The sequence below is a fragment of the Pempheris klunzingeri genome, chromosome 12 (genome assembly GCF_042242105.1).
Source record: "Pempheris klunzingeri isolate RE-2024b chromosome 12, fPemKlu1.hap1, whole genome shotgun sequence".
Classification (NCBI taxonomy): Eukaryota; Metazoa; Chordata; class Actinopteri; order Acropomatiformes; family Pempheridae; genus Pempheris; species Pempheris klunzingeri.
The window spans coordinates 4,435,776-4,461,596 of record NC_092023.1 but is presented as its reverse complement, the minus strand read 5'-3'; the positions used below and the strand labels follow the sequence as shown (position 1 = coordinate 4,461,596).

The 25,821-nt window shown below is 45.3% G+C and overlaps 1 protein-coding gene across 1 annotated transcript in view; it reads right to left on the bottom strand.

Annotated features, from left to right (window-relative positions):
• The window catches only part of slit1a (slit homolog 1a (Drosophila)), an 84,195-nt gene extending 61,539 nt beyond the window's left edge, over nucleotides 1–22,656 (bottom strand). The window contains exons 1-4 of the mRNA XM_070840845.1: nucleotides 22,448–22,656; nucleotides 11,889–11,960; nucleotides 9,495–9,566; nucleotides 7,904–7,975 (exon numbers count right to left, since the gene is read on the bottom strand). Of these exons, the coding sequence (XP_070696946.1) occupies nucleotides 7,904–7,975; nucleotides 9,495–9,566; nucleotides 11,889–11,960; nucleotides 22,448–22,656 (425 nt within the window). The remainder of the gene's footprint in view (nucleotides 1–7,903; nucleotides 7,976–9,494; nucleotides 9,567–11,888; nucleotides 11,961–22,447) is intronic.
• Nucleotides 22,657–25,821: the final 3,165 nt, after the last annotated feature.

Sequence of the window (25,821 nt, the reverse complement as noted above, 5' to 3'; positions counted from 1 at the left end):
GCTGTAGCTGTGCACAGGGGCGCTTCAACAACAGTTGCAGAAGGACAAAAGTTGTCTCATTCACCAAGATATTTTTAGCTGAGATTCAAACCTGTTATCACAAGTTTGCTTCTTACAACATTAGCGTGCACCATCTTAACCTCATTAACCCCGAGGCATCGCCTTCATGCAGTGAAATACTCAGTCACCGAGTTTTCAAGTTCAGCTGCCATGTGGCAACAGCTCCGCAGCCTGCCGAGGCTCAATAACAAAAGGCCTGGAGGTGTGCTAAGTATAAAGCCCTAAGAATGGACCTGCTCACCACAGACAGGGAGGCGACAGAGCCTGGAGTTCACACACACATACACAAACATGCAGAAATATAGCCACGGGGAAAAGGAAGGAGTTCAACCAAACACTCTCCTTCCAGAGGATAAAGGGATGCGTCTGAAGCCTATAATTACATACACACTCGCAGCTAAAAATCCCAAAAATCTCTTTCCATCCATTACACCACACTTTTCCCAAGCAATTGGATCAAATCTCGTTCAGAAAATATGAGGCTCTTTGTGAACCACTTCACCCCCCAACTGCTCAGAGAAGGTAAACAGCCCGAGTCCGAACCCTCTGCAGAACATTTGTAGCTACAGCAGCAAATCAGCAGTAGGAGGGCAAAGTATGTGTGTAGTGGCATTTGGGTGATTGCATGTGTATGTGCATGTGTATGTGCATGTGCGTGTGCATGTGCGGGTGCGGGTGAAGACACAGATTTGCCTCGCAGTTTGTTTGTTTGTTCTTTTTAAATCTCAGAATCAGAGACAGAGCCCGAGGCCACAGGATGGGGCTGGAACAATCATTTACTGTACGCGTGTGGGTTTGCTGGGCATGTGTCCTGGGCAACACATGCGCATGTGTGGGTAGTTTGGTGCGTCTTCCTGCTTCTGGGGATGTCGGGAAGGGTTTCAATCCCCCTCTCCCCTCTCCCCTCTCTCTGCCCAAGGGGGGGGAGAGGCTGTGTTTGGGTCTGCTTGGGTCACTTCCAACACTGAGCTCCAGGGTCTCAAGGCCAGACCCTAACAGCTCATAACCAGAGATTACACACAGACACTGCAGTCTTTTTGCTAAGCTCCTTACACACGACACTTCCACATGATGATCCAGAGCAGATAACGCTGATCGAAACCCCAGATCTTGAACCAAACCGTAACGAGATGGACAGATGCATTGAGTGAGGGAAACACCTATCGCAGGGAGATTGCACTCTATTAAGCCTGTGATAAATGAGCTGGGTTTGTCATTCTGATGGCAGCATTCAAACTCCATGCTGCTCAACTGTACAGAGCCATTATGCACACACATATCCACTAAGCATGTGTTCATGCAGGACAACCCAACTAGCACTATATGGGTTGTTATTCCTGGCTGGAATTGCAGCATTCCACAAGCCCCTGCTTGGAGATTCCAAGGAGTGAGTGTATTTGTGTTTGTGTGTGTGTGTGTGTGTGTGTGTGTGTGTGTGAGGACACGAGGGCAGCCTTTTCTCCCATATGTGTCAGTTCCAATCTGGACCAGGCGAAGCCAGCCGTCACAGAGGCAAACTGTCGGCAGCAGCACAGAGAGGAGACGGAGAAGGAGGAGGCGGAGGAGGAGGAAGGCGGAGGTCTTCTCCGGCAGCTCCGCGAGTGAAATCCCTGTGTGTGTATACTCATGACGGATCTAGACCACACTGTGATGTCTTATTCATGCCGTATCAATTCATAATGACCAGGCCAGTCCCCAATGAGAAGATGTACACACACACACACACACACACACACACACACACACAAGCTTGCACATGTGTATGCTTGGGATGGTCATCGCAGAAGAACTTATGTGTGTGTGTGTGTGTGTTTGCTTGTAAGAATATTTAGAGCATCATGGCTGGTATGAGCAAGTATGTAGAGCAGTGTGTACCAGACACTGGACACACACACACACACACACACACACACACAAAACAGCACTGATGTCCCAGCGCTTTAGTGTGAATATTTAACAAGCCTCAATCCATCTGTTCAATTATTCATGTAGAAGGACACAGAATCGTTAGTAAATATAAACACCGCTGTTTCTCTCCTGCTTTCGTCGCATCTTTGCTCCTGTCTTTTGCACCTCTGACCGTCTCGCTCTCTTCATTCACTTTCTTCCTCTTCAGTTTTTTTTCCTCTGATTTTTTTCTTTCTCTCTCGCGTCCCTTGTGCTGCGGTTGTGAATATTTCAGATGGCGGAGTGGTTTTTAAATTACCCCCTTTTGGCTTCCGCTCTCCTCACATGGTTTGGTCTGCATTTCTCTCTCACACACGGTCCGACTCGTAAAGAAAACAGCGACAAGCCATAAAAGCCACTTTTACCAGCTGACAAGGACAGGGGCAGGAAGAGGGGCAAGGGCAAGGAGTTAAGGCCTGCCTGGTGTTTTTTGGTTGGCTGCCAGGTCAGGTATTTCATACTCCTAAAACTCTAAAAGTTAGAATTTAGAGAGTCGGTTCACCCAAATTGGGAAAAAAACCCATTTTCTTCCGTGTAGTTTGGGTTATTTATCCAGGTTATATCTGTCTCTGAGTTCTCCCTCCTGTTGTTGGTGCTCACAGCGTTGCAAAATTGCATTTTAGAAATTCAGCAACTGCATCTTTTTTAAAAAACGGTGTTGCTGATTTGCTGGATAATCTACAAACATCGGTGTCAACGATTTTTTGTAGCTGTGCCAAAGAAAAGAGAGCACCATAAAACCTCCAAAATCTGTATCAATTAAACCAAAACTGCAATTTACTTCTCTCACAGCCAAACTCTTAACATTTATTCTCCCACTTTATTTCTGCTTTTATATGGTACCAGTAAATTTCGGTCGTCTCCGGGAGATGTGGGCCGAACAATTGGGCGTTCCAGTGTGAGATGAAGTGTGGGAGGAACACCTCCAGTATACAGAGCTGCTCTATCAGTTCTAGATACAGATTAATTCAATTTAAAGTTTTATAAGACTGCATCACTCTAAAACTAAACTTAGTACGATAGTTGAATCAGTTTCTCCCATTAGTGGGAGGCGTGGTACTGCCGAAGGATCACCGTCACACTTGTTCTGGCACTGTCCAGTAGTACTAGGTCATTTCTAGTGTGACATTTATTTACAGCTAAAAAATTACTAAGTCTCCATAATTCCCATGATTTTAGGAGGTGGCTCAAAGGAAAGGTGGAGCACATTGGAAGCATTTTTGGCGTTGCTTGATGAAACTGTATAACTAATAAATTCTGCTGCTGTGTTGCATCTGTCCTAATCTGTGCTAACTCTGGCTTATCCTGCACAATTACTGATATTCTGGCAGTCAACCACCTGCATGTGTGTCATACCCAAGTGTATATTGTTCAAGTACTTTGTGTAATGGTACTGAGAGGCTTATTTATATAAATCAAATAATAATTGAACATAAATAGATACATAAAAATGTATCTGTAAAGTTGATACTGCTGGTGGCAAGTGAAGAATCAACCTCTTCAGTAGCCATATTCTCCGACGCATGTAGATATTTTGCTTTCATTGTGTCTAAAGTTAATCTTACTCACTAAAGTCTTTGCTGTCAGTGTTTACTTCGTGTCAGACAAACCACAGTCAAGAAATCAGGGTATCTGCCATCGAAGGTACAGACGCCCTCTGATGAAGGCGGGTTGCCATGGGGACTGCTGCCAAGTGGGGGACCAAACGGTCCTCCGGGGGAAGAGAGAGAGGGAGACCTAGCACGTCGAGGCAGGTCATTCATAAGCAGAGACAAAGAGAAGAAAACGACAAGACCAGCTTGGACCATTAACAGCCTGCCAGACGCACATGCACACACACACACACACACACGCACACACACACAGCAAAGTACTGAACAAACACTTAAAAACAGTCACGAGGAGAAAAAAAAAAAACACATTCACACCAGTCTTTGAGCCAGTCATATACACAAAGTCAAAAAGTTGAAAGAGTTAATTTGCTTGCTTTGTGGCACGAAAAGTCTTGGAACACCAGAGCGAGTTTTCAAGCCAGTCAAGCCGAAGCAAATGAAAAGGGGCACCGTATATTGAATGGTAAGTAAATCAAAAACAAGCTGGAATACCGTGACAGAGAGATGATTTATAGGTTTAATGATGGTGCACATTATTTATTCTAAATCTCCTTCCCCCAAATAATTCTTTTTTTCTCACACTGAGCTACCGTTCCCAAAGCATCAAGCAATCAACAAACAGAAAACACAGCATCCCTCCAACACAAACACAGACCAGGCAGCTCGGCATCAACACATAGTTGAAGCTGCTCTTTTATCTACAGTCAAAGCCATATAAAGAACGTAATCCCTTGTGTATGCCTGCCATCCACACATTAGCACACAGAGATGTAATTATAGTGTTATTCTCTGTGTGTTTGTGTCTAATTAGTGTTATTTACATTTTCCCTCTTTTTTTCTCTCTCTCGTGTGTGTGTGTGTGCACATATGCATGTGTGTCACACAGCCAGTATTTCAGCGTGTGTGTTTACGGTTTGTGTATGTCAAGATGCCCGTCGTCAAGCATTAACACGAAAATGAAAGATCTTAAAGTGGGATGAGACACATCCCCTCTCCAATCCTTTGCCAGAGTTTCCTCGGCTCCCCTGTAGTGCAGGTACTACCACACCCTTTCCCTCCGCCCTCCTCCTCCCTCATACCTCCCGGGGAGACACACAAGGGAAAACCTCTCCTAACCGTCCCCTCACCCCACCACGTAATACTGCGTGTTAGCCATTAATGAAAGCAACACCCCTTCAAACAAGCCTGTGTTGTTGCCGGCATTTGTTTGTGGCAGCAACAAGCAACATGGTAATCAAAAACCGCAAAATACCCCCTCGCCTCCTCCTCCTCCCCCCGGCCCCCCCATCCTGAGCCCAAACCAGATGCTACTCCCCGGGGCCAGCTATCAGGCAAACTGCTCTGCACTCCTCCAGCTCCGCTCACCTATCCCTCTTTTTTGCTCCATCCCGCGGTCCTTCCTTCCTCCTGCTCTCCCACTGCGAAAAGGCACTAATTACAGACATGGATGAGTAGATTACAGAACTGAAGTGCAGTGGAAGTGGGATGAGGAGAAGTCAGGGGTGGCGGGCTGGGGGCAACAGGTCGTTAACAGTGATGAATGCAACTCTATTTTCACTGTTATTGTTCACTGATGTTCTGCGCAGCGCCTCTCACTTCTGCGCCGCCATTCCCATGGCTTCTCGGCGGCCGCCATCCATCACAGGCAGCTTTAACTATCTCTAATCATCTCTAATCAGTTCCAATTATCTCTCCTCTGCCCCTCATGCATCAGTGTCCCTGGTATCTCTCAGGCATGAGGAGAGATGGGGGGGAGTGGGGGTGCAGATAAAGAGGTAGGCTCTCAAAACAGAAAGCAGAGCACCTACCTCAGAAAATGAACTACCATGATTCTCTGTTTTGTACTGTACATGAAACAAGACATACTGTGCTTATTGAAGAATTATTACAATCTGAAATCTAGATTTACTCTTTTGTCCTATCGCTATGTTTCAGTAGAGCCTTGAGAAAATTTGCCCATTTTTAAAAATCTGCATTCTAGCAAGACCACTGGCATTAATTCCCCATCTTCTCTATGTAGTGAAAACTCATTACTCCGTTAGCTTAATGACTGCATGGGAGTCAAGTGTTTAAAACTCCCCATGAATCAACAGTCCTCTGCTCATTTAAGAGACAGCCTTTTATTAACCCGGCTAGCTTTTCCTCAAAAGTTTAATGAGAGCAACGATCTCATCTGCTGTGCCCTCCCTCCTCTATCCTTGATGTCCTTCTTTCTGTTTGTCCTCTTAGCGGGGTGTCTAAGACAAACAGCCACTTTGTTATACAAGCTTTTCCTCAAACTCCACTCCAGAATGAGCGAAAGGAGAGAAAAAGAAGGGGGAAGAAGAGAAGGAGAGAAAGAGTGTAAAAAGTACAAAAAAGGGGATGGGAGGCAATTAATCCTGCGTCCAAGAGAGAAACCATCTGGGTTCGTTGGTCCACCTGAGGGCAACGGGCTTTCACATTAACCTCTCTTGTTAGGATCATAAAGGCAGACCCTAACAAGCCCCGGTGAGGACTCTGAGCAAGTGCAAAGACACACACACACAAATGCATATGCAACCATAGACTCTCTCTCTCTCATCCTCAGACACACACACACACACACACAAATGCACACATGAAATAGCAGCAAAAGTCTTCCCCCGAGAGCCGAGAACCTTTTAAGTCCATTAAAAGCTGCTGGCAGGAGCGAGACGGGGCTGTAACCTAACCGCATCAGACTGGAACCAGAACCCACGGTGTGGCCCAGACACACCGCTCAGGAGTTAAGAAACACGTTAGGAAAAGCCTTTGTCTTCTACCGCTGCTCCTGATCCCACGCTACTAGACCTAATTTTTTAACAAGCACTAGAAGTAACAACTGTCACTCAAACACAGACACCATAAAGATTGCATTATTTTCAATCCCACGGCCCTGGATTGTACATTTGTTTTAACTGCTAAAGAATATACGGCACTTCCACACCTGAAAAGCTTCAAGGTCCATTACAGTTCCCTTTCATCCAGCCAAGGATAAAGAACAAATGAGTGTATACACAGACACATAGCGAATCGATTAAGCAATGTTAAACAAAGTCTCATTCTGCAGAACGTGGCAGAAAAGCCAGCTCTAGGTTAAGAATAATGAGCGTGAAGTTAGATTGGATGAAACAGGGGAGCTGTGTTAGCACAATCCTCTGGCTGTTGGCAGAGCCCGCTGCTCCAGATGGACTAATCACGCTTGTTCAAGGCCATCCGCTGGTCTGGAAGGCCCCGGGTCTGCTCTGTGTCTGTTCCAGCTAGACAGACAACTCGGTGCTGCTCAGTGTTAGCGAGCCACGAGCGGGCCAGTCTTGCCCCGAAGGATGAGGCTTTGTCTTAAAGCGCTAGGGGTTAGTTCTGGCGTAATGATAGGTGATGTGAGGAGATAGTTGCGAGGAAGTGACAGATAGATTCAAGATGGTGTTAAACATCAAACGCAGGATAAACAGATGGAAGGCTGAGGCTGGGATCAGGGGTTAGTAGCACCACTACTACTACTACCGTGGATTCAAGGGAGGGAAATTATTTTTCCATGTCCCACTGTTTCATTATTCCCAGATGCTCCAGGTAATCTGAACTGGAAATATAAGAGCTGGAATGATCAGCTAGCAACCGGGACAATGATTATCCCAAAGAAAGAAAAAAGAAAAAAACATTCTTCTTGAGTCTTGCAGAGGCAAATGAAAGTTTGGCATTACTTTGGGATTGTCTCGCTGCAAAGGACGCTTGTGTGTCAGGATGTGTGGGTGTGTGACAGTATGGGATTGACTTTCATACACGTATGAACACATATGAGTGAGCTTTGGGGACTTCTTCTGTGACATAAAACAACCTCATTAAGTAACACAGACATCCTTTCACCATGCGTCCCTTAGTTCAAGTCCTGCTGCCACACCAGCTCCCCATCACCAGTCAATTCTCTCTCAGACTATCGTGGAGAAACAGCAGACGACCTGGCATAAAGGCCCAGTGATGTCCATTTTGTCTCATAGACAGTAATTAAAGTGGAAATCACAGTCAGAATGTTATTGAGACCCGATGACCTTTGAGCGAATACAATTGAAGCTAAATTGTCCTTTAATACTGTTTAAACCAAAGCAAAGCCAACATTCATCAGACTCAGTAAAACCACGCTGTGCTGTATATTGTTGTAGTACATACTGTAAGATTTCTGAGCAACACTGGTGGCTTGCATAATAAAGAAAAGACAAAGAGCAAAGACGGTGTGTGCTGACAAAGATGAAAAAGCTCAATTGGAATAAAGAAGTGAATGAACTTACAGTCGAGACAGGGCAGGGTTCTTCTGAAACAGCAACTCAGGAAGCTGTTGCAGTTGATTACGGTTCAGCCGCCTGCGGCAAGGAAAACATATGATCAACCAGTGAGTTTGTATGCGTGTGTCTGTGCATGTGTGCCCTTGTGTAGGCTGTGAATAATTTCTGCGAGCTGCCGTAGAATCGGCTTAGCCACAGGCTATTGTGTTTCAGTGTGCTCTGAATGTCACATAAATATCCGACTGAAAGTTCAGGGGAATTAAACTTCTAGTCAGAGACAGCGTCGTAAATTATCTCCGTGCAGTTGAATTACAATGCTGCACCTAGCAGAAGTCCGTGCTCTGCTGACTTTCCCAGAGTAACGGAAAAGCAGCATTCCCATTTAAACAAGTGAATTACATCCACCAGTTATCGGAACATGAACAGATATTATCTGGGGCGAACTATCAAAACAAGATGTGTCTAAATAAAATTAAAAGAAATGGACAAGCATGTTCAAGCCCAAGGAAGCTTTGACAGGAATGGTGGTTGGCAACAGACTCCATGTCAAACAACTAACGTCCAAGACTGGCAGGCTTTATGCAAATACAACAATTAAGTCAATGAGGAACAGACTGTTGCTAATCTGTTGGAAACCACAACTCTCTTCTCCCTGAATGGCCCATTGGAGGCACATGGGAGTGAATGCAGCTGCTGTGGCACAGAGAGACTGCAAATCTGAAAGGCAGGTTACTGCCATTCATTCAGACACGTTCAGACAGATGTTGGGACCTGCGCCACCCACTGTATACACTGAGAGGAGTGCTTGGCCAGCTGAGGTGGAGATTTAGTGTGCAATGGGCATTAATGGTCTGCTGCCGCTGCGTTCACACTGAACCATACCTGCTGGTGGGTTAGAGGCTTTTAAACATTAGAGAAACGAGCCGCTTAATTTCCACATTGGTCTCGCACATGGATGTGTCTGCCCAATGTTTGGGATCAGCTGGATATGGAGGAGGAGGGAAGGCGAGCTGTACGTGGCCTCGAGTCTGGTAATGTAAATTGTTAATGTGGGTTTCAGATCAGGGGAAAGTCTTTTAGAAGTTAACCGCTATGTGTGGATGACGGCATGTGTCCATAAAGTCATCTGCTGTGCAGGTTTCCATGTGGGCAGCACTATTGATTTGCTAATGAGCTGGTTGAGGTGTGGTTGACTGTGTTTGTCTGTGTGTTTTCCCAAGCCGGTTTACAAGCTGTCAAGGAGTCCTGGTGCTGTCCAGATGAGCCGGGGTCTGCGGTGGGGGTGGCCTCTTAAGCCCACACATCCCACTGAGAGCATTCCTGTCAGGCAAAGGTAATAAAAAAAAATACTCCCAACCAACGCTGAACCCTCTCAGCGCCATCCAACCACAAAGGAATGACAGGGAAGTGGCTCACACTTGATAAACCATTTATAGTTGGCTCCTCCTGTTAGTCTCATTACATTCAGCAAAAACAAACACTGAATACAAATCAGTAGAAGGGTGTGATTTTCATTTGAAGTTCAAGTTTAGAGAAGAAATAAAAAACGTGTTATTTCTGGTCAGCCTATCTATACACAACCGTGGGTGGTACTTACAGTCTCTCCAGCTCCTTCATGTCGTCAAAAGCCCCGCGCTCGATCACAGTGATCTGATTCTCCATCAGTTGCCTGCAGACGGAGGACAGAAAGAGAGCCTTAGGAACTGCAAGATACAGTGAGTCTGTAGATGGTCACTCAGGCTTTAACAAAGCACAGGGGGCTTTGGGGTTTGGGTGGCGAGACTTCTTGCAGTATGTATATTCAAGTTAGGTGCAGTTTATTCAGTAACTCACTCTCTCTCTCTCATAACACACACACACACACACACACACACACACACACACACAGGGCAGTGGTGTGGACTGGGGGCACAGTGTGGAATCTTGGCAAAGGAAGCAGGAATAGCAGCCAGGAAAGTTTCTAAGGTGATTCAGAAAGTGTGGGTCCAGGCTCTGGTGTGGTCCACTGGGTGCAGCGGCTGGGTGGAGACGAGACGAAAGGTAGGCAGGGGGTCAGAATGTGCGAGAGGGGAAACTGAGGTGGGCTCCAAGGTTTTTACAATTGGCACAATCAAGGGAAAGTAGGCTGGGTGTGTATGTGTGCCTGTTGGATGGGATAGTTGGACAGTATCAGAGTTGCAGGCAGTAAATCAAAGCTATTAGTCATACGCAAACAAACATGATGCACACAAACATACAGTACACACACACACACACACACACACAAGCAAGAACACATCCTTTCCTCACCTACATTGCCAAAGCTAACGCACAAAAAAAAAAAAGAGGCCTGGATGGTTTTGGAAGTGTTACAATAACACAAGGCCAGGAAGGAGAGAAAAGTGTCCAGCAGCTTTAGAAGCAACAAGAGCTTTCCTTCATTACGTATACAACTGTTCTGTGTTGAAGGCAACCTCTCATGTCTCCTGTGAGGCTACGCCGCACTGCAACTCAGCAGTCTGGGCTTCCTCTCCATCCGATATAAATGCTAATCACTGTTCGCACTCCATAAACATAGAAAGAAAAGTGCAATTCACCTCTGATCTCTTTCTCATGAATTTAGATGGAAGTGGAAAAAAATCGTGATGAGCACTTTTGAATTGAGAAAACTTTTTCACAGACAGTCGGAGGGCATGTAACGTTCGATTCTCCTGATTTCTTTCTGTCTACTTGTTCCTCTGCTGTTCTGTGTTTCCTCTGTCTCTCTCTCTCTCACACACACACACACACAATGTTAATTTGGACCAGCCAATCACCCAGTGCCAGACGAATGGAGATAAATCAGCTGTGTTGATTTTAGACTGACAGGATAGATGGCAGCTGTCTGTAAAGATAAACCTCTGTTCCTGTTTAGCTCCTTCTGAGGGTTGCCCAGGGGTCGGCAGGGTCAGAGGTCAACTTGCTGTTAGTCTTATTGCACCACAGAGGTCACCCCACAAGACACAGAGACAGACATTTTTCTGGTTGCAAACACAGTCACGCCATGCACCTACACCATGTTAATCATGTATCATGTACAGTACATGGTTGTCTGACGTCTCTGAAAGCGAGCGGTGTGTGTGTGTGTGTGTGTTATGTGTAGCACAGTGGTGACTGTGAGGGACTCAGAGACGTTGCAGCAAGGGAGGCCCTTGTCTTTAGTACCCCTGTAAGGAGTTGTTTCCTTCTTACTTGCCAGTGACAAGCTGCCGACATGAAGGCATTTAACCTCCACGTGGGGGTAGAAGGTGGTGCAGAAAGGAGGCATGCACAGGAAGATGAGAGGGGACGAAGAGAGGTGGGAACAAGCGAGCTGATGCTCAGGAAAAGAAGGGCAAGACAGGGGGATGGGCGAGCAATGATGAGGCTTGAAAATAGTCAGGCTTTGCTGGGTAGAAAGAATTATGTGCAGCTCATGTTACATTTAAAACATGTTCAGATCGACACAGCTTCCCCTCCGGCAGTGTTTTTAACACCTATGGCACACTACTAAGTGTGTGCGCACACATGCAGACGTATAGACACTTTTACAGCTACTTTAATACCTGAAGTCACAAGTGCTGTTTAATTTCAACACAGAGGGAGTCAATGGCTTCACCTGAATGTGTTAACTGTGTTGAGAGCCTATTTAGGACGGGCGCTTGTGTCCACATTACATGCTGATGTGTGTGTGTGTGTGTGTGTGTGTGTCTAAGGGACAATAAGTGCTACTACAACAGGCAGAACACAGTGAGAGAGAAGTCCATTACTTCGCTAACTGCAGTCACTCAGCAACTTAATGTATGCTGGAGTAGGACCCTTGACAGAAACATCTCCACTTCGCTGGGTTTATGCTAATTTGAGCAGCAAGTCTGTATAACTTGTGCGCTGCGAGGTTAGATACAGCTCAGGTGCGCATTAATAGGTAACGTCAGACACAGATATACATACAAACATCTCATCATCACGCATGAACGTGAAGGCAAGTACTCACAGAACTCGGATGTACTTGAGTCCAGCAAAGTCACTCTTGGTGATGCGCGTGAGGTTATTCCCATTCAGCTCCCTGCAAAGACAAAGACACGCAAACATGAATTTGTTATCACAGTTACACGGCCTTACATTATCTTTATTCTGCCTTGTTCAGGGTGTTAAGTAAAGGAGCAGACAGTGGCATGGAGGCATCTGTCTACTGATATCACAGTCAAAATCTTATCTGTAGCTTTGTAACACACAGTAACACACACACACACACACACACACACGCCCAAGCTGTTTGTTAGAGTATGCTACTGGTGTAATATATGCAAAGAATTTCTTAAATTGCTTGTGTTTTTATGAAATTCAAATGACTTAGATGTGATGTGAAATATAACATGCACTGACGGGTAGAATGAAAAAGGTTATGTTAAAGCGGAGTTCACGCTCAGCTCTAATTCCACTGGGACATATTAAAAAGTCCTATTAAAATGGAAGCCACATTTGAGCTGCCTGTTTGTCTTTCTATTCCAGCCCTCTCCCACCAACACCCACAACCCCCCTCCCTCCCTCTGTCTGTCTGTCCTGTCCTTCTACTATTGGTGGGGATTAACAGGAGCCAGCAGAGGGGATTTGGGTAGGGCCACAAGGCCAGAAAGCTAAGTGCTGTGGATATAATGGGAGCAGCCTCCCTGCTGAGCGCTGGCCATCGCTGCAAAACAAGGGAGAGACAAAGTAGTTGAAAAGGAGGGTTTTGAATTTATTGTTGGGTTCTCACAACTTAACCATCGTCCAATGGTGGACAATAACTATTTCTAAAGTGTTGTGTATTTAATTTCTCTAATTAAAGAAAGGAGGCAAAGCATGCAAACGTTTCTCTGTGCTACTGAACTTTGTGGGTCCACCTTCCTTGACCCCTCCCTCCCCAAACCCCCTCAAGAAATCTGGTTCCAAATCTACGCCGAAAGCGCCGGTCTCTCTCCCTTAGTCACTCTCCCCTTCTCTCGTCTAATGACCACTCCAGGGACTGTAGCGCTATGTAGTACGAAAGAGAGCGGTCATTATAGACAGATGGTGTGTGTGTGTGTGTGTGTGTGTGTGTGTGTGTGTGTGTACACAGGTGCATCGACAGGCCAAGCGACAGGGCCACGGGAAATAAATAATGGACTGGGCTTCATTAGCCTGGGCTCCAATACACACACATGTGGTGCTCATTACAGGTGCTTACGCAGATAGGCACATACACCCACACACACTTCTGGATTCCTAATATCTTGTCTTCAGGGTGGCCATTGCTGATGACACCCGGAGGACATTAAAAAGGAGAAAGATAGAAGAGGAGAAAGGGGAGAGAGACCGTTAAAGTGAGGGGTGGCAGGGGGAATATGTGGAAAAATGACTCACACGTAAACAAGTAAAACCACACTTTTCTCCTCAAGCCATGAGGTCTTTGCTTTCTCCCATAATAGGCATACCATAGTTTCTGCCAGAGTTGACTAATCAAAACCGCCATGCAACAATGTCTAAAAGCATTTTTTTTTTATTTGAGATCTGGACCCGGAGACATGGAAAAGCTTTCAGATGGTATTGCATTATCCTGCTGAAAGCGGCCATCTTAAAAACCATATTTGCTATGCACCTGTTCAGCAATGCTGTGACATTTAGGCAATGCTCAAATGCCACCAGCAGCCTATGATGTTTTAAACTAGTCAGGAGCCACACTGCTTATGACATATTCTGACCTTTTCCATTGACATTTTGCAACAGAAACCATTCAAACTTTTCAAGTCCTCGAAATTGCCCAGGTGATATTCAAGCCCTAGCTCAGGTAATAAGGTTGAGTTGGTAGCTCTTCTGCATATAATAGCATGGCTTTCTTCAGTTTACGGTTACACTGAGCTGGAAGTAGCACATTTATGAAATTCACTGCACCAGGCCTACGTTTCGAATAAAGCGCACACTGGAGCACACGGCATGTGAAGTGCCACAGCACCTGATGATGTCTGATGACCCAAGAGAATATTCTCTCTCCAGGGAAACTCGCCAGCTGACTCCCGTCTGAGGATGATCTTTTGCTCCAGTTGATGGAAAATAGCTGAGATTCACATCAGCTTTACTGGGAAGTAATTTTTGCATGTGCATACACACAGTATACACACACACACACACAGTAGTGGTATGCACATGGTCAGTGAACTTTGGTGTTCTGCATGGATTAACAAATCTACGTGAACCCACATCATAAATACAGAAAGGTAAGAGCTTAAGGAGTCTAGACATGCGTTAAGTCTGGAGTCAGTGGTGCTTGTCTCAGAGTTGATTCCATGTCTGTATAAGGGCACTGTATGCTAAAGTAATATACGGTGTCAATGCCTCAAAGAAAATCTGCTGTTTATTAGCTATAATATCAGTCACTGCCGTTTTCTTTGTTTTACAATCAAAGGAAGCTAAGCAATGGCTTTTGGCACGGCAGCAAAGGCACATTCGATCCTTTCATAGACAGATGTTTTGTAGTACTGACTTTGTGTGGGTTTTCGCATTACAGCACTGCAGTATTAACGTAAAGGCAGAAAATGATTAGGTATCATTCCCAGTTCCTACAGTGAGGGATTTCCACCTCCAACCGCTTCAGTCAAATCCATTCCATCCTCTGGAAACTCTGTAAGGATTCCCAGCGCTGACACACTTCCTGGAGAGCAAGTGGATTTATGACATCACTATCTAATCCCTCTTCATCGTCTGTCCCAAGTTGATTGATGCCTGGGAGTACTTCCTGGTGCACCTTCCCTCGGGCAGACGTGCGGCAACTATGCTCCACCGCTCCACATCTCTATAATTCAAAGGGGCTTACAGCACTGCTACAATGCTGAAAAACTCATTATGTTTATTTCTGCCAGCTGCTGGGGTCCCTCGGCTGAGAGGGACCTGGTTCGAATTGAGCAACAATACATGAAATGAAACCCCAAGACTACAGGGAGGATAAGCAAACACTGGCCCACTAAGGCCTGCGTTCAGATAAATGCACGCAGATTCAAATATCCACATGTGCTCTGTTTCTTACGCACACACACACATCGGACCATATAAATATACTGTATCGAGGAATGCACACAAGCACACCTACTGGCATGTACACAAACAGCGCCTGTGGGGAAGGCAATAGTGTTCTGTTGGGAGCTGGCCAGAGCAAAAGAACATAATGATCACAAGAGAAACTTCTGTTGGCCGTACAGCTTTTCACCAACATTATTGATTTATGCAGAAACACTGCTGGAGTGAAATGAATATAGGCGCAGTGGGACAGTGCGGGCTGGCAAACAAGTCAAAACGTTCAGTTACTTAAACAAGGTGTAATAAGACAAATTGTTCTATTCAAAGTTCACGCATCTGAACAGTTTTTGCGAGGCGGTCCGTTTTTAATTGATCGGTTAAACTGCTGCCACACTTTGGACTTTATGGTTGCGGTCACATTCTTTTTCTGCCGTGTACAGGAAACTATGTCCCAAAACTGGTGTTAGGTGTGACCGCAGAGATGGAAGAAGTGTCAGTTTAATAGTCCCGTGCTTGGAGCTGCAGGACTATTGGCAATGCAAAATATTCTCACAAGCTGTGGCAAGAAATAGGTAGGACAGGGCACAATGTAGCCGCGGCTGAAGGCTAACGAAAGCATTTCACCATCTATGTGTCTCTAATATCACAGTTATGCAAGCAAGGATAAGCTGAAACAAACGTGACCATCCTTTATTTAGAGGTCAAAGCTCCTTCAGGCTAAATTCTCACCTCCTTTTTGAAATTAGACTTAAGGTGCTTATTAAGGTGTGTTATTTTTTGCAGTGTAGTCATTCTGCATCGCTGCTGTGAGCACCACAGGACCATTTGTCCCGAACAGCTTTAGCCAGGCAGGGAAGACAGAAGCCAGCTGATTGAGGATCAGCGGCACGGTCCTGTCCAAACTCCTCACTGTGGAAACAATCTGATGATCAGAAGCCCGAGGTCCTGTACAGCCCAAGAAGGGATGCTCATTAACCACAATCACACACTGTTGATGCTGTTTGACCAGACCAGCGAGCACTCTCTCTAATGAATGAAGTGAACAGGTTGAGAAGCTGTGGAAGAGTGAAACATTCTTTCTCCTCCAGACTCCACAACATATGGATGTGACAGCCGTGAAACACGCAGGAGGAGGGAGGGGGATGGGGATGGGGATGGGGATGGGGGGGGGTAAAAGTCACTGAGAGACAGAAAGAAGATGGAGCTGCTCTGACAGTGTTGTTAGCTGAATAAAAGCGACGGTGTGGAGCAGTGTGGTGGAGTGTTGCAAGTAGCCGTGGAGCGGTGAAGAGCTGACGGGCTGTCTGGGAAACGTCAGCGGAGAGAGAGAGAGAGAGAGAGAGAGAGAGAGAGAGAGAGAGAGAGAGATGAGGCCTGGTCGACTATGAGGGGAAAGTGACCTAGATACTAAATGGTCCAACAGGCTACGGAACCAGGCACTACCATTCGGGCTCACAACGGCCTCCTACTCGAAGATAGAGAGACTGAAAAAGTGAAAGAAAGACAGAGCAAGAGAGAGAGAGAGAAAGCAGACCACCATGACCAAAATAACACACTCTTAAACCCAACTGGAACACTTCTATCCACACTAAGAGGTCAGATTTCTGCTCAGCTTGAACAAAACATTCCCTCCCATTGAAATGTGGCTTTCAGACGAGCAGTTAAGGCCCTCAACTGTACATTTTTAGTGAGTGTGTGCGTCAGCGAGCGTCTAAGTGTGTGCGTGCATAGATGTTTTCCCAGCTTCTGGGCATCTCAAGGGCTATTTACAGTTTTCATTCTGCTCAGTCAGGCCTCAGGAGCAAGATAACTGATAGGTAAGGTAAACATCAAGCAGATCCTATACATGTACTGCACACAGACACACACACACACACACACACACACAAAACCCCTTGTCTGAGCCTTGAACCATGCAGGGTCTCCTGCATCTTGCAGAGCCTCTCTTATTTTATGAACGACTAGGGGTAAAAGTCAGGGACCGAACCCCGAGCATCTGTCATTAGCTGTTTTTACCTGGCCTTCACTCCACAGCAACAACCTTGAGTTGGAAACTCGGAGTTTTTGTCATGTAACTGATGCAGCTGTAAGCAAAAACTAAACAGGCAGCAATAAAGAAGGGGATAAGACGAGGAAAGTGGCACACAGCCACGTTCTGATCTACCATAGGTAACTTATGACTCTATTAGGCCGAAGAGAATCAATTAAACATCTGTTCCAATGCGTTTCTCCGCCACAGGCTGGAAAAAGAAAGCAAACAGGGCTGTAGTGGAAGCACAGACTGAAGGGTCTTTCATGGTTTTACTGTATCTGTAGTTTGTTCAGCGACAGACGCTGAGGTTCTGTTGTGGCTTTGAGTCCCGCATGAAGGCATTTAGGCATTTAGGCTATATGAATGTGTACTTTGACTGTTAAGTGTATCATGTGGACAAAACATCTGCTCTGCCACATCTATGTTTCAGTTATTCCACACAGAAGGCTGAGAAGACGTTTGTCTGACAGATGTGCGCCGATGACTGCTAGTTTGATGGATGCTGCATGTGTGCTCGAATCTGTCCGTTGATCCCCGAGAATAAAGAGTTGTTCTATGTTCGACTGTCTCCCCCACTGAGGACACTGATATCTGCATTCCTCTGGCTCTTTACAAAGCTTATCACATCTGCTAGCAGATAACCCCACAGCAAAGGCTGGGACAACAAGTCAAGTGATTAGTCGATCAAAAGAAAATGTATCTGCAACGTTTTTTTTGACAATCAAACAACGGCTTTGGTCATATTTCAAGCAAAAATACCAACTATATCACTGGTTTCAGCTGCTAAATTGTGAGAATTTGCTGCTTGTCTTTGTCACATATGATAGTTAAAAAACATTCTGTGGAGTTTTGACCTTTGATCAGATAAAACAAGACATTTGAAGACCTCGAACTCTTTCTGGACATTTTATGGACAAACTATTACTAAATTAATCAAGAAAATGACAGATGAATCTTTTCTGAGAATTAAGAACGACTTGAGAAGAGTACATTAACACACTCCAGGGTTGCACTGCACTCAGCGTTGATATGATAAGTGTGCAGACCCATCTCAAGCACTCTTTCAGCATCTGGATTGCTGCTCATAATTTCATCCTCTCCAACTTGCATCACATCAAAAGCATCTCGACTAGCGTGGAATTTGGATCATGAAGGCCTATCTACACTGTCAGGAGAGTGTTCACTGATGTTCACTTTAACACACACACACACACACACACACACATTACACACCCCCTTCACTCGTCATTGCCAGCTTCTTACTGGTTAGCCAGGAGGGTTAAAAGCAAAGATGGACTTCTGAGAGATGAAAGGTGATCCAGGTGGATTCGCCAAATTCGATTTTCATGGTCTGCTGAGATACAGCCACTCTTAGATAGGCGTGCAAAGCAATTACGCATGTACACTCGCACGTGCACATGCACACGCACATTATATATAAGCATGACAGACCCACTCCAGTAAAGAGAAAGGGGCATGCATCGTTGGAAGGGATTCTTTGACACACACGCGTCATTGATGGGGTCAATAGGACGCGTGTGTGTGTCTCATGAATGCAATTCAACACTTTCATAAAGTAGCTGCGCTCATCAGGAGGAGCAGGCCAGCGGGTCTGGGGTAGTTTAGACACACAGCAGCTGGCTTTGATGCTCAGCGGTCTGTCATCACTCTGCTTAGACGATCAACATGCTAATGGTACACGTATGTAAAATGTATAAAAGTGACCAAATAGTCAAACTGAAGTGTCAAATCAGGAACTACTTTGTCCTGCAATACCTGCATCACCACATACTTTGCCTGGCAGAGGACTCACAAGACACACAAAGCTCACAAAGCAGTGAACTCCACAGACAGCTATAGCAGTGGCGTCCACTTTAGGATCCAGTACAAGAGAAAAGACCACAGCTGTGTGGAGCCGGCTGTAAATTGAACTGACTGAGTCCCAAGCCTGTAATTTCACAATCCTCCACTGAGCATAAACATTCTCTGAATGGTCTTCATTCCAGGCGTTATCACTCCTCACGGGATTACCGTCCATGAGGATGGATATATTAGAGTGTAAAAAAGGACCTGAATGAAATTTGGTCTGCCTCAGGGCTAGACCTATTTTACCCTTTATAATAAACAACATAATCTTGTTTATGCATTCATTAGCTTGACGGCGTGCACGTCTTTTCTCTCCTCTGTGCAGTAATCCCTTCATTACCGAGTAGCACGTCAGTTACTGTGCCAACCTCGCCTTGAAGGATCTTCTCATCCTGCTCTCGAGCCTCACAGCTCCACCCCTCACCCCACTTCTTTGTCTTTCCCCATCTCTCTCTCTCTCTCTCTCCACTTTCGTCACATAGCAAGAGTTGGCAGGTAGTGGCCAGGCTGTGTTCAGTCTTGTCAGGGTAAATTATGGATCAGGTGGCCGGTGAGCTGTCAGTTGTACCAGCTATGTGCTGGTGCCAAAAACACCACAGGCATTCCCTGGCACACACACACACACCTCCCACCTCCTACCCCCAAATACATAAAGATGGCTATCGAAGCGAGGGAGCTCCTCATCTTCAGCCACCACCGAACCTCATGTGCTTTCATCTAGCATTACTTATTCACTACACACATGCACACACACACACACACGTGGGGGCACACGCTTAACTTTATGAACAAACACAAGTTAACATCAGCATTATATGGACATGCATGAAAACACACACACACACAAACACATACACACATATGGTGTGCAGCCTCCACCTTCCCTATTCTGGAGGAGCTCCAGCATGTCCAAATCTCAGTAAAGGATATTATCTGGCACAGAACATACATCATCAATAAACTGGCTTTTTGCAATTAGATGAATGTATGTACACACACACACACACACACAGTACCTCCCCTCCTGCAAATCAACTCATTCACAGATGAGACACACACTTAATCTAAGTAGCAGTTAGGGAGATAAAGCGGGGAGCGAACACGGCTGCAGGTTTGGTCGATGCCTGTCCATCTAAAAGCTTAACTAACACCTTTACTGTCCGTGTAAAGTCACTTTAAGCAGCCGTACAGATGCTGATTTTCTCTCGGTGCAGCCTGGTATTCATGTTGTGTGCTATTTTGCAGCAGCAGATGAATACAGACAAGGCCCAGAGACGAGAGGGAAGAGAGGCAAGGACAGAGATGGAGAGAGGGGATGGATGCGAAGAGGGAACAGAGGGGGAGGGAGCGGCCGGTGGCCCGTACGAGGCAGGGTGTGATTTTAATACGTGGACCTCACAGTCTCATTACAGGCTTCAGTCTGAGGAGCGCAGGGGTCAGACCTGATCCAAACCCACACTGACAAGTGCAAATGGGATTCTGCTGTCTGTCTCAACACCCTTCGTACACACACACACACCCTGTGCCACAAACACACACACACACACACACTTCCTCCCAAAACCAACCCCCTCCTCCTCTAACACACACTCTATCTCCCATTACCCTGTACACATTAGTGAAAACACACAGATGCATTCACACAGACATCCATAAACATACAGCAAAGTAGGCCGGCAAAATGAAGCGCAACCTTTCCTGCTTCATTAGTTTTGCACGCTGCATCCACTTTCTTTGCCTTTTAAATACATTTGTATAAATCAAAAGCTTCTGTTAACTCCCCCCCCCCCCCCAAACTTCTGGGACAATCCTACAAAAACTTGACTAACTCACCACTTATCTTTGACCCCCGGTAGCGGTCGCACAGTTTCATTCACATTAGCACACATTTTAAAAATACATCAGCATAAATCTAGCCACACACATGGGACCATAATGCGAGGCAGGGTGGGCAGAGTTGACTCGCACAATCACCTTGATGAATCACCCTACTGTATGTAACGGCCTGCAGGAGAGGATGGTCTCTATTGTTAAGTAGTACCTTTCCACGGAGACTAGTTATCTTCTATATGACCTACACACACACACACACACACACAAGTAATACATGCAACACCACCACACATCCACCCCAAAAAAAAAAAAGGCAATGACCCATGAATAAATTACACATGACCTTTATACACATCATATTTTAAATGCCGCCTCCTGAGTGTGCTCGACGTGCTTGAAAACACCCAGAGATGCTCCAACGATAAAACCCCCTGCTGTACATGATCTATGAATGCACAAACAACTTTTTTTTTTTTACACAAAAATGCTCTTGAGTGGAGGGGCAGGGTATATTTCCAGCGTGAATGGCCATTCATGTAAAAGGAAACCACAAAATGACCATGTTTCCTCTCTGCTTCAGTGTTGAAGTAGCATGTGCACATAAGCAAGCCGGAAACATGCAGACCGCCGGGCAAAAAAAAAAAAAAAAGGTGTTCTTAGAAATTAAATATGAAAAGCATAAAATATGCAGCTAGCTCCCACTATGCCAACGCTGCCTCTGACACAGGCTTTCTCTCCTCCGTTCCCACCGCATGTTTTATTCAGGATTGATATTCTAGAAGCTGAAATAGAACAATCTATTTCCCCTTGCACTCCTCACTTCTGATTTACTGATGAATATTTCAGAGGAATGTCGGAAAAGACAGAGAAACTCCACTCTGCGAGCCGGCGTCTGCCTCACCTCTCACTCCGTCTCCCATCCTCCCCCTGTTTTACAAGACAGCTACGTGATCCTCGTGCAAGACTCACTTAAGTAGCAGATTTGCTTAATTTTCTACATGATTTAACAATTTGTGGAGTGAGTGTTCAGGGGCAAGAGACGGAGGGGGGGAGTCTTTAGCCCTAGAGTGGAGGAAAGTAAAAACGGGGGAGACGGAGGGAAGGGGGGGGGGGAGATAAAGAGAGGCACAGTGCTGCACAGACAGGACAGATGATATGAGTGGGAGAAACATGTTCCCCGAATATAACAGAGTCTAAGATAAACGCAGACTAAACACTAAATCTGGTTCTGTCCCACGGCAATTTGAGACTTGAAGTTTACTTTTTAATCTGGCATTGAAAAGTGAAGCACAAATTAGACTCCATCCATTTTGCTTTCAGGATTTAGAATAAATTATAAAATACATGCAGCAAAGAATAAACAAGCAGGTAAGTGAATTATGGACACATGTGAAAGGCACACATCTGCTCCTGCTCTTTCCAGTCCCTCATGCCTATTTATACCTGACTGGAATGCCAGTGAGTGAGTGAGTGACTGACTGACACACACACACACACGTACACACACGCACACATGCACACACACACACACACACACACACACACACACACACACACACACACACAGCTTTACAGGCAGGGCTATTGTTCTCTTTTCAGTCTAAGCAAAGTCATATGCACCACTACAGTATCTTCAGGCATTACAATACAATACAGGAAAGGAAATGGAAAGAGTGAGAAGACACCTTAAGGGAGTTTCTCTATCACACACACTCTCTCTCTCTCTCTCTCTCTCTCACACACACACACACACACACACACACACAAGGAGCTAGAGTACAGATGGTACTCACAGTCTTTCAGTGTTGCGGGGGATATTCCTTGGCATGGTTTTGAGACCCAGTCCATGGCAGTCTACTGTGGTGCCACTGCAGGTACACAGGGCTGGGCAGGCACTGGCATTGCCCATGAGCAGAGCTGAGAGCATCACCACCCACATCCACAGTGGCTGCCCGGCCAGCCTGCCCATGCCTGCCCCAAAACAGCTACCTCTGACGGGCATATTCACCACCACCACCGCAGCCAGCTCTTCTTCAACAAGCCCCTACTTCTCTCTGTCCACCTTTGTCTCTCTCTGCTTCTCTGCAGAAACCTAGAGTCCTGCTTCACCTCACAAGTCCTCTAGAGTAATTTTATATATGTGGTGAATATAAATAGACAAGAAAACTATAACAAATGCTAATATTCTCCTCTTAGCTGTGAAGCAAAGCAAATCCTTTTTGTTCCTCTAGATTTCTTTTGATGTAGGTATGATATCCACCACAGTTTGCTGATGTTAAAAAAAAAAGCTCTTTTCTTTCTCTTATTCTCTCCTTGCAAACTCTTCTCCTCTCTTGTCTTTGTGGAGTTGCTGTGCTCTGGTCTGCACACGTCTGCGTCTCTGTCCTCCTCTTACTCAGTCCCGCTCTGCTCTGCTCGCCTGAAGAGAGGAATAGGGAAAGAGCAGAAAGGAAAAAAAGCCAGTCTCTTTCTCTCTCTCTCTCTCTCTCTCTTACATACATACACACACACACACACACACCAGTCATCCATCACAAGGATCTACAAATAGCAGAGCCCCCGACTCCACCCCTACCCCTCCTCTCCTCCCCCACTCCTCTCCCTCCTCACACAACACCCCCCCCCCCCCCCCCCCAGAACCCTGCCTGAACTCACTCTCATTCTCGAGATCCCTCTTTCTTTCTCTTGATTTTATTCACAATACAAATCTACTCCTTCTTCTGCTTTTCTCACTCACTCCACTCTTTCTTTTCTCTCAGGTTTGCCTGCAGGCAAACCCCCGGAGAGAGACCTAACCTTCATGACACTGCATAACCCCTGCCCCGAAGGGAGAGGCTGAGCTGCACGAATGTGTGAATGTGTACATGTAACGAAGGAGAAACCGCTGGGGAAGAGAGGAATCAACACCTCAGTCCTTGGAGGCTAAAAGGCGGAATAAATAATCCGTAAATGTGGGTCTTAACATGTAGATCAAGTGTGGCCACACAGACAAGAGCTGCAGCAGGGAACTGGGGTGGAAAAGCGCACACACACACACACACACACACACACATATTCATGATCTGTTGAGAAGGCAGACCACAGCCATAAAAAGTAAGTCAACACTATATTTTAAGATCAGCACGGGCACAGGAACAGAGATTATATCCTAATATACACAAATGAAAAGACAAACAGCTGCACTCATAACCATACCTGCTCTGTTATTTGGATTTATGGGAGTAACTGGCACACAATCCCTCTCTTAATGCCAGGACCACGCTCTCCCTGAAGTGGACATAAACTGGACTATGCTGAGAAGGGGAAAATTGAATGATAAGCAGCATTTGCAGGCAATTATTTACTTTTAAAGGAATTCTTAATAAATATTAGGTTGACATTTAGTTAAAACAGTGGATATATTAGAGTCTAGCCACCGTTGACAGTGTAATTGTACCTTTCAGGAAACTTTTCCAAATGTGCACTGATTTGCAGTTCGTGGAATTGCAAATTAGTATTCTGGATGTGGTCTAGGAAACGGACTTCTCATTTTTACGAGTTCAGTAAAAAGTGCATTGTTCACGGTCGTCCACACAATAAAACAAATGTTGACATTTAAAAAAATAAGGTGCAGAGAAGCGATCGAAGTTAACAAGGGGAAAAAAAGAGCAACAACAAGCACTTCTTGTAGAACTCCATCCCTGAAGCAGACTTTTTTATTGAACCAATGTGTAATGATTAGATAGCAGATATCTGGAATCTGCATACTGATCACCCACTTAAAGAAGCACTCTTGTTTAATGCTGGATCAGCTTCTAAATGACACAACACCAATAACTAATACTCACTACGAATACTTAGACATTAATACTAGTTACTAGTTTTACATCTCATGTCGGCTGGTCCACAATTTGTTAGTTCAGTATATTGGGTGATGCTTTATTTTTACATAATGGGGCACAAAAATGGCAACCAAACAAATAATCACACGCTATTGGTTTAGTGCCACTTAGCATCTGATTCAGCATTAATCAAGATGACTAACCAGGTGCTCATGTGCAGATAACAGCTATTTAAGAGCGAATTATCATACAAGGACTCATCGATTGATTGCATAGCATCTTCATACCTCACTACACTATATAATGCTCGAGTCAGTCAGGGCTAATTAGCAGTTGCTTCCTGATTTGCTCCACACCAAATATTTGGTAACTGCTCCCAGTTTTTAAACATCAAAAGTAACTAAAAGTTTGTTCTGAGCTCAGCAAAGCTTCTACTGAGGGCTTCCCCCCCCCCAACATAAACATGAGCACAATCACATATACCTAAGAACCCCACTCACTTTAACAAACAAAGGGACAAAGAGAAAAAGAATGAGGCAAGGGAGATGCAAGCAGAAACATCTGAGTTCATGTTGCCTGACCAGCTCAGAACACATGCACAAATGTGCACTCGCAGGTGTAAACACACATATACACTTCAATTAAAAAAAAAAAAGCTCCATCTGTCCGGGTAAAAGCATCAGCGCAGTGTATATCTTCCGTCTATGAATGGCTAATTAAAGAGGAGACAGTGGTGTTTAGTGGTAATGGGGGGTGGAGGTTACGTCCCTCCGCTCTCACAGAGCCGTGATAGGAATGCACACAAATACACAACAGGAATTATTCTGCTGCTCTCAAAGCCGTGGGAGGACATGGCAGCCATTTACAATTAGTCTGAGAGAGGAGAGCCGGCTAAACACACGACTCACATCAGCGATTAAGGAACTAACTGCAATCAGTGTGGAACAGCACCCAATTTAAAAATTCACAGCATTGCTGAAGCCTGTGGGGTTTAATAAACATTTTCCTACAGCATGCAGGCTGCCCGAAGTTAGAAATCAAAGAGTCAAACTCCCATTAAGACAAATGTGGAAGCTGCTGCGGCTGAATAGAGGAATGGATCCATTAGCTAGGCTACATGCTTGTTATGTGCTTGTTAGAGAGCGAGAGAGAGAGAGAGAGAAAAAAAAACACAGGAAGACACCAAATTTAGCATCCAAAAAATCCACAGCATGCTTCAAACCAAAGTTATTTGTTTTTCACCCTCAGAAGAGCTGCGTCTAAAAGAAAAGGCAAGAAAAAAAATCCTCCAATGCCCATTGTTGGAAAAAACTATGCCAGTCTACAAAACTTTGTATTGTTATTCA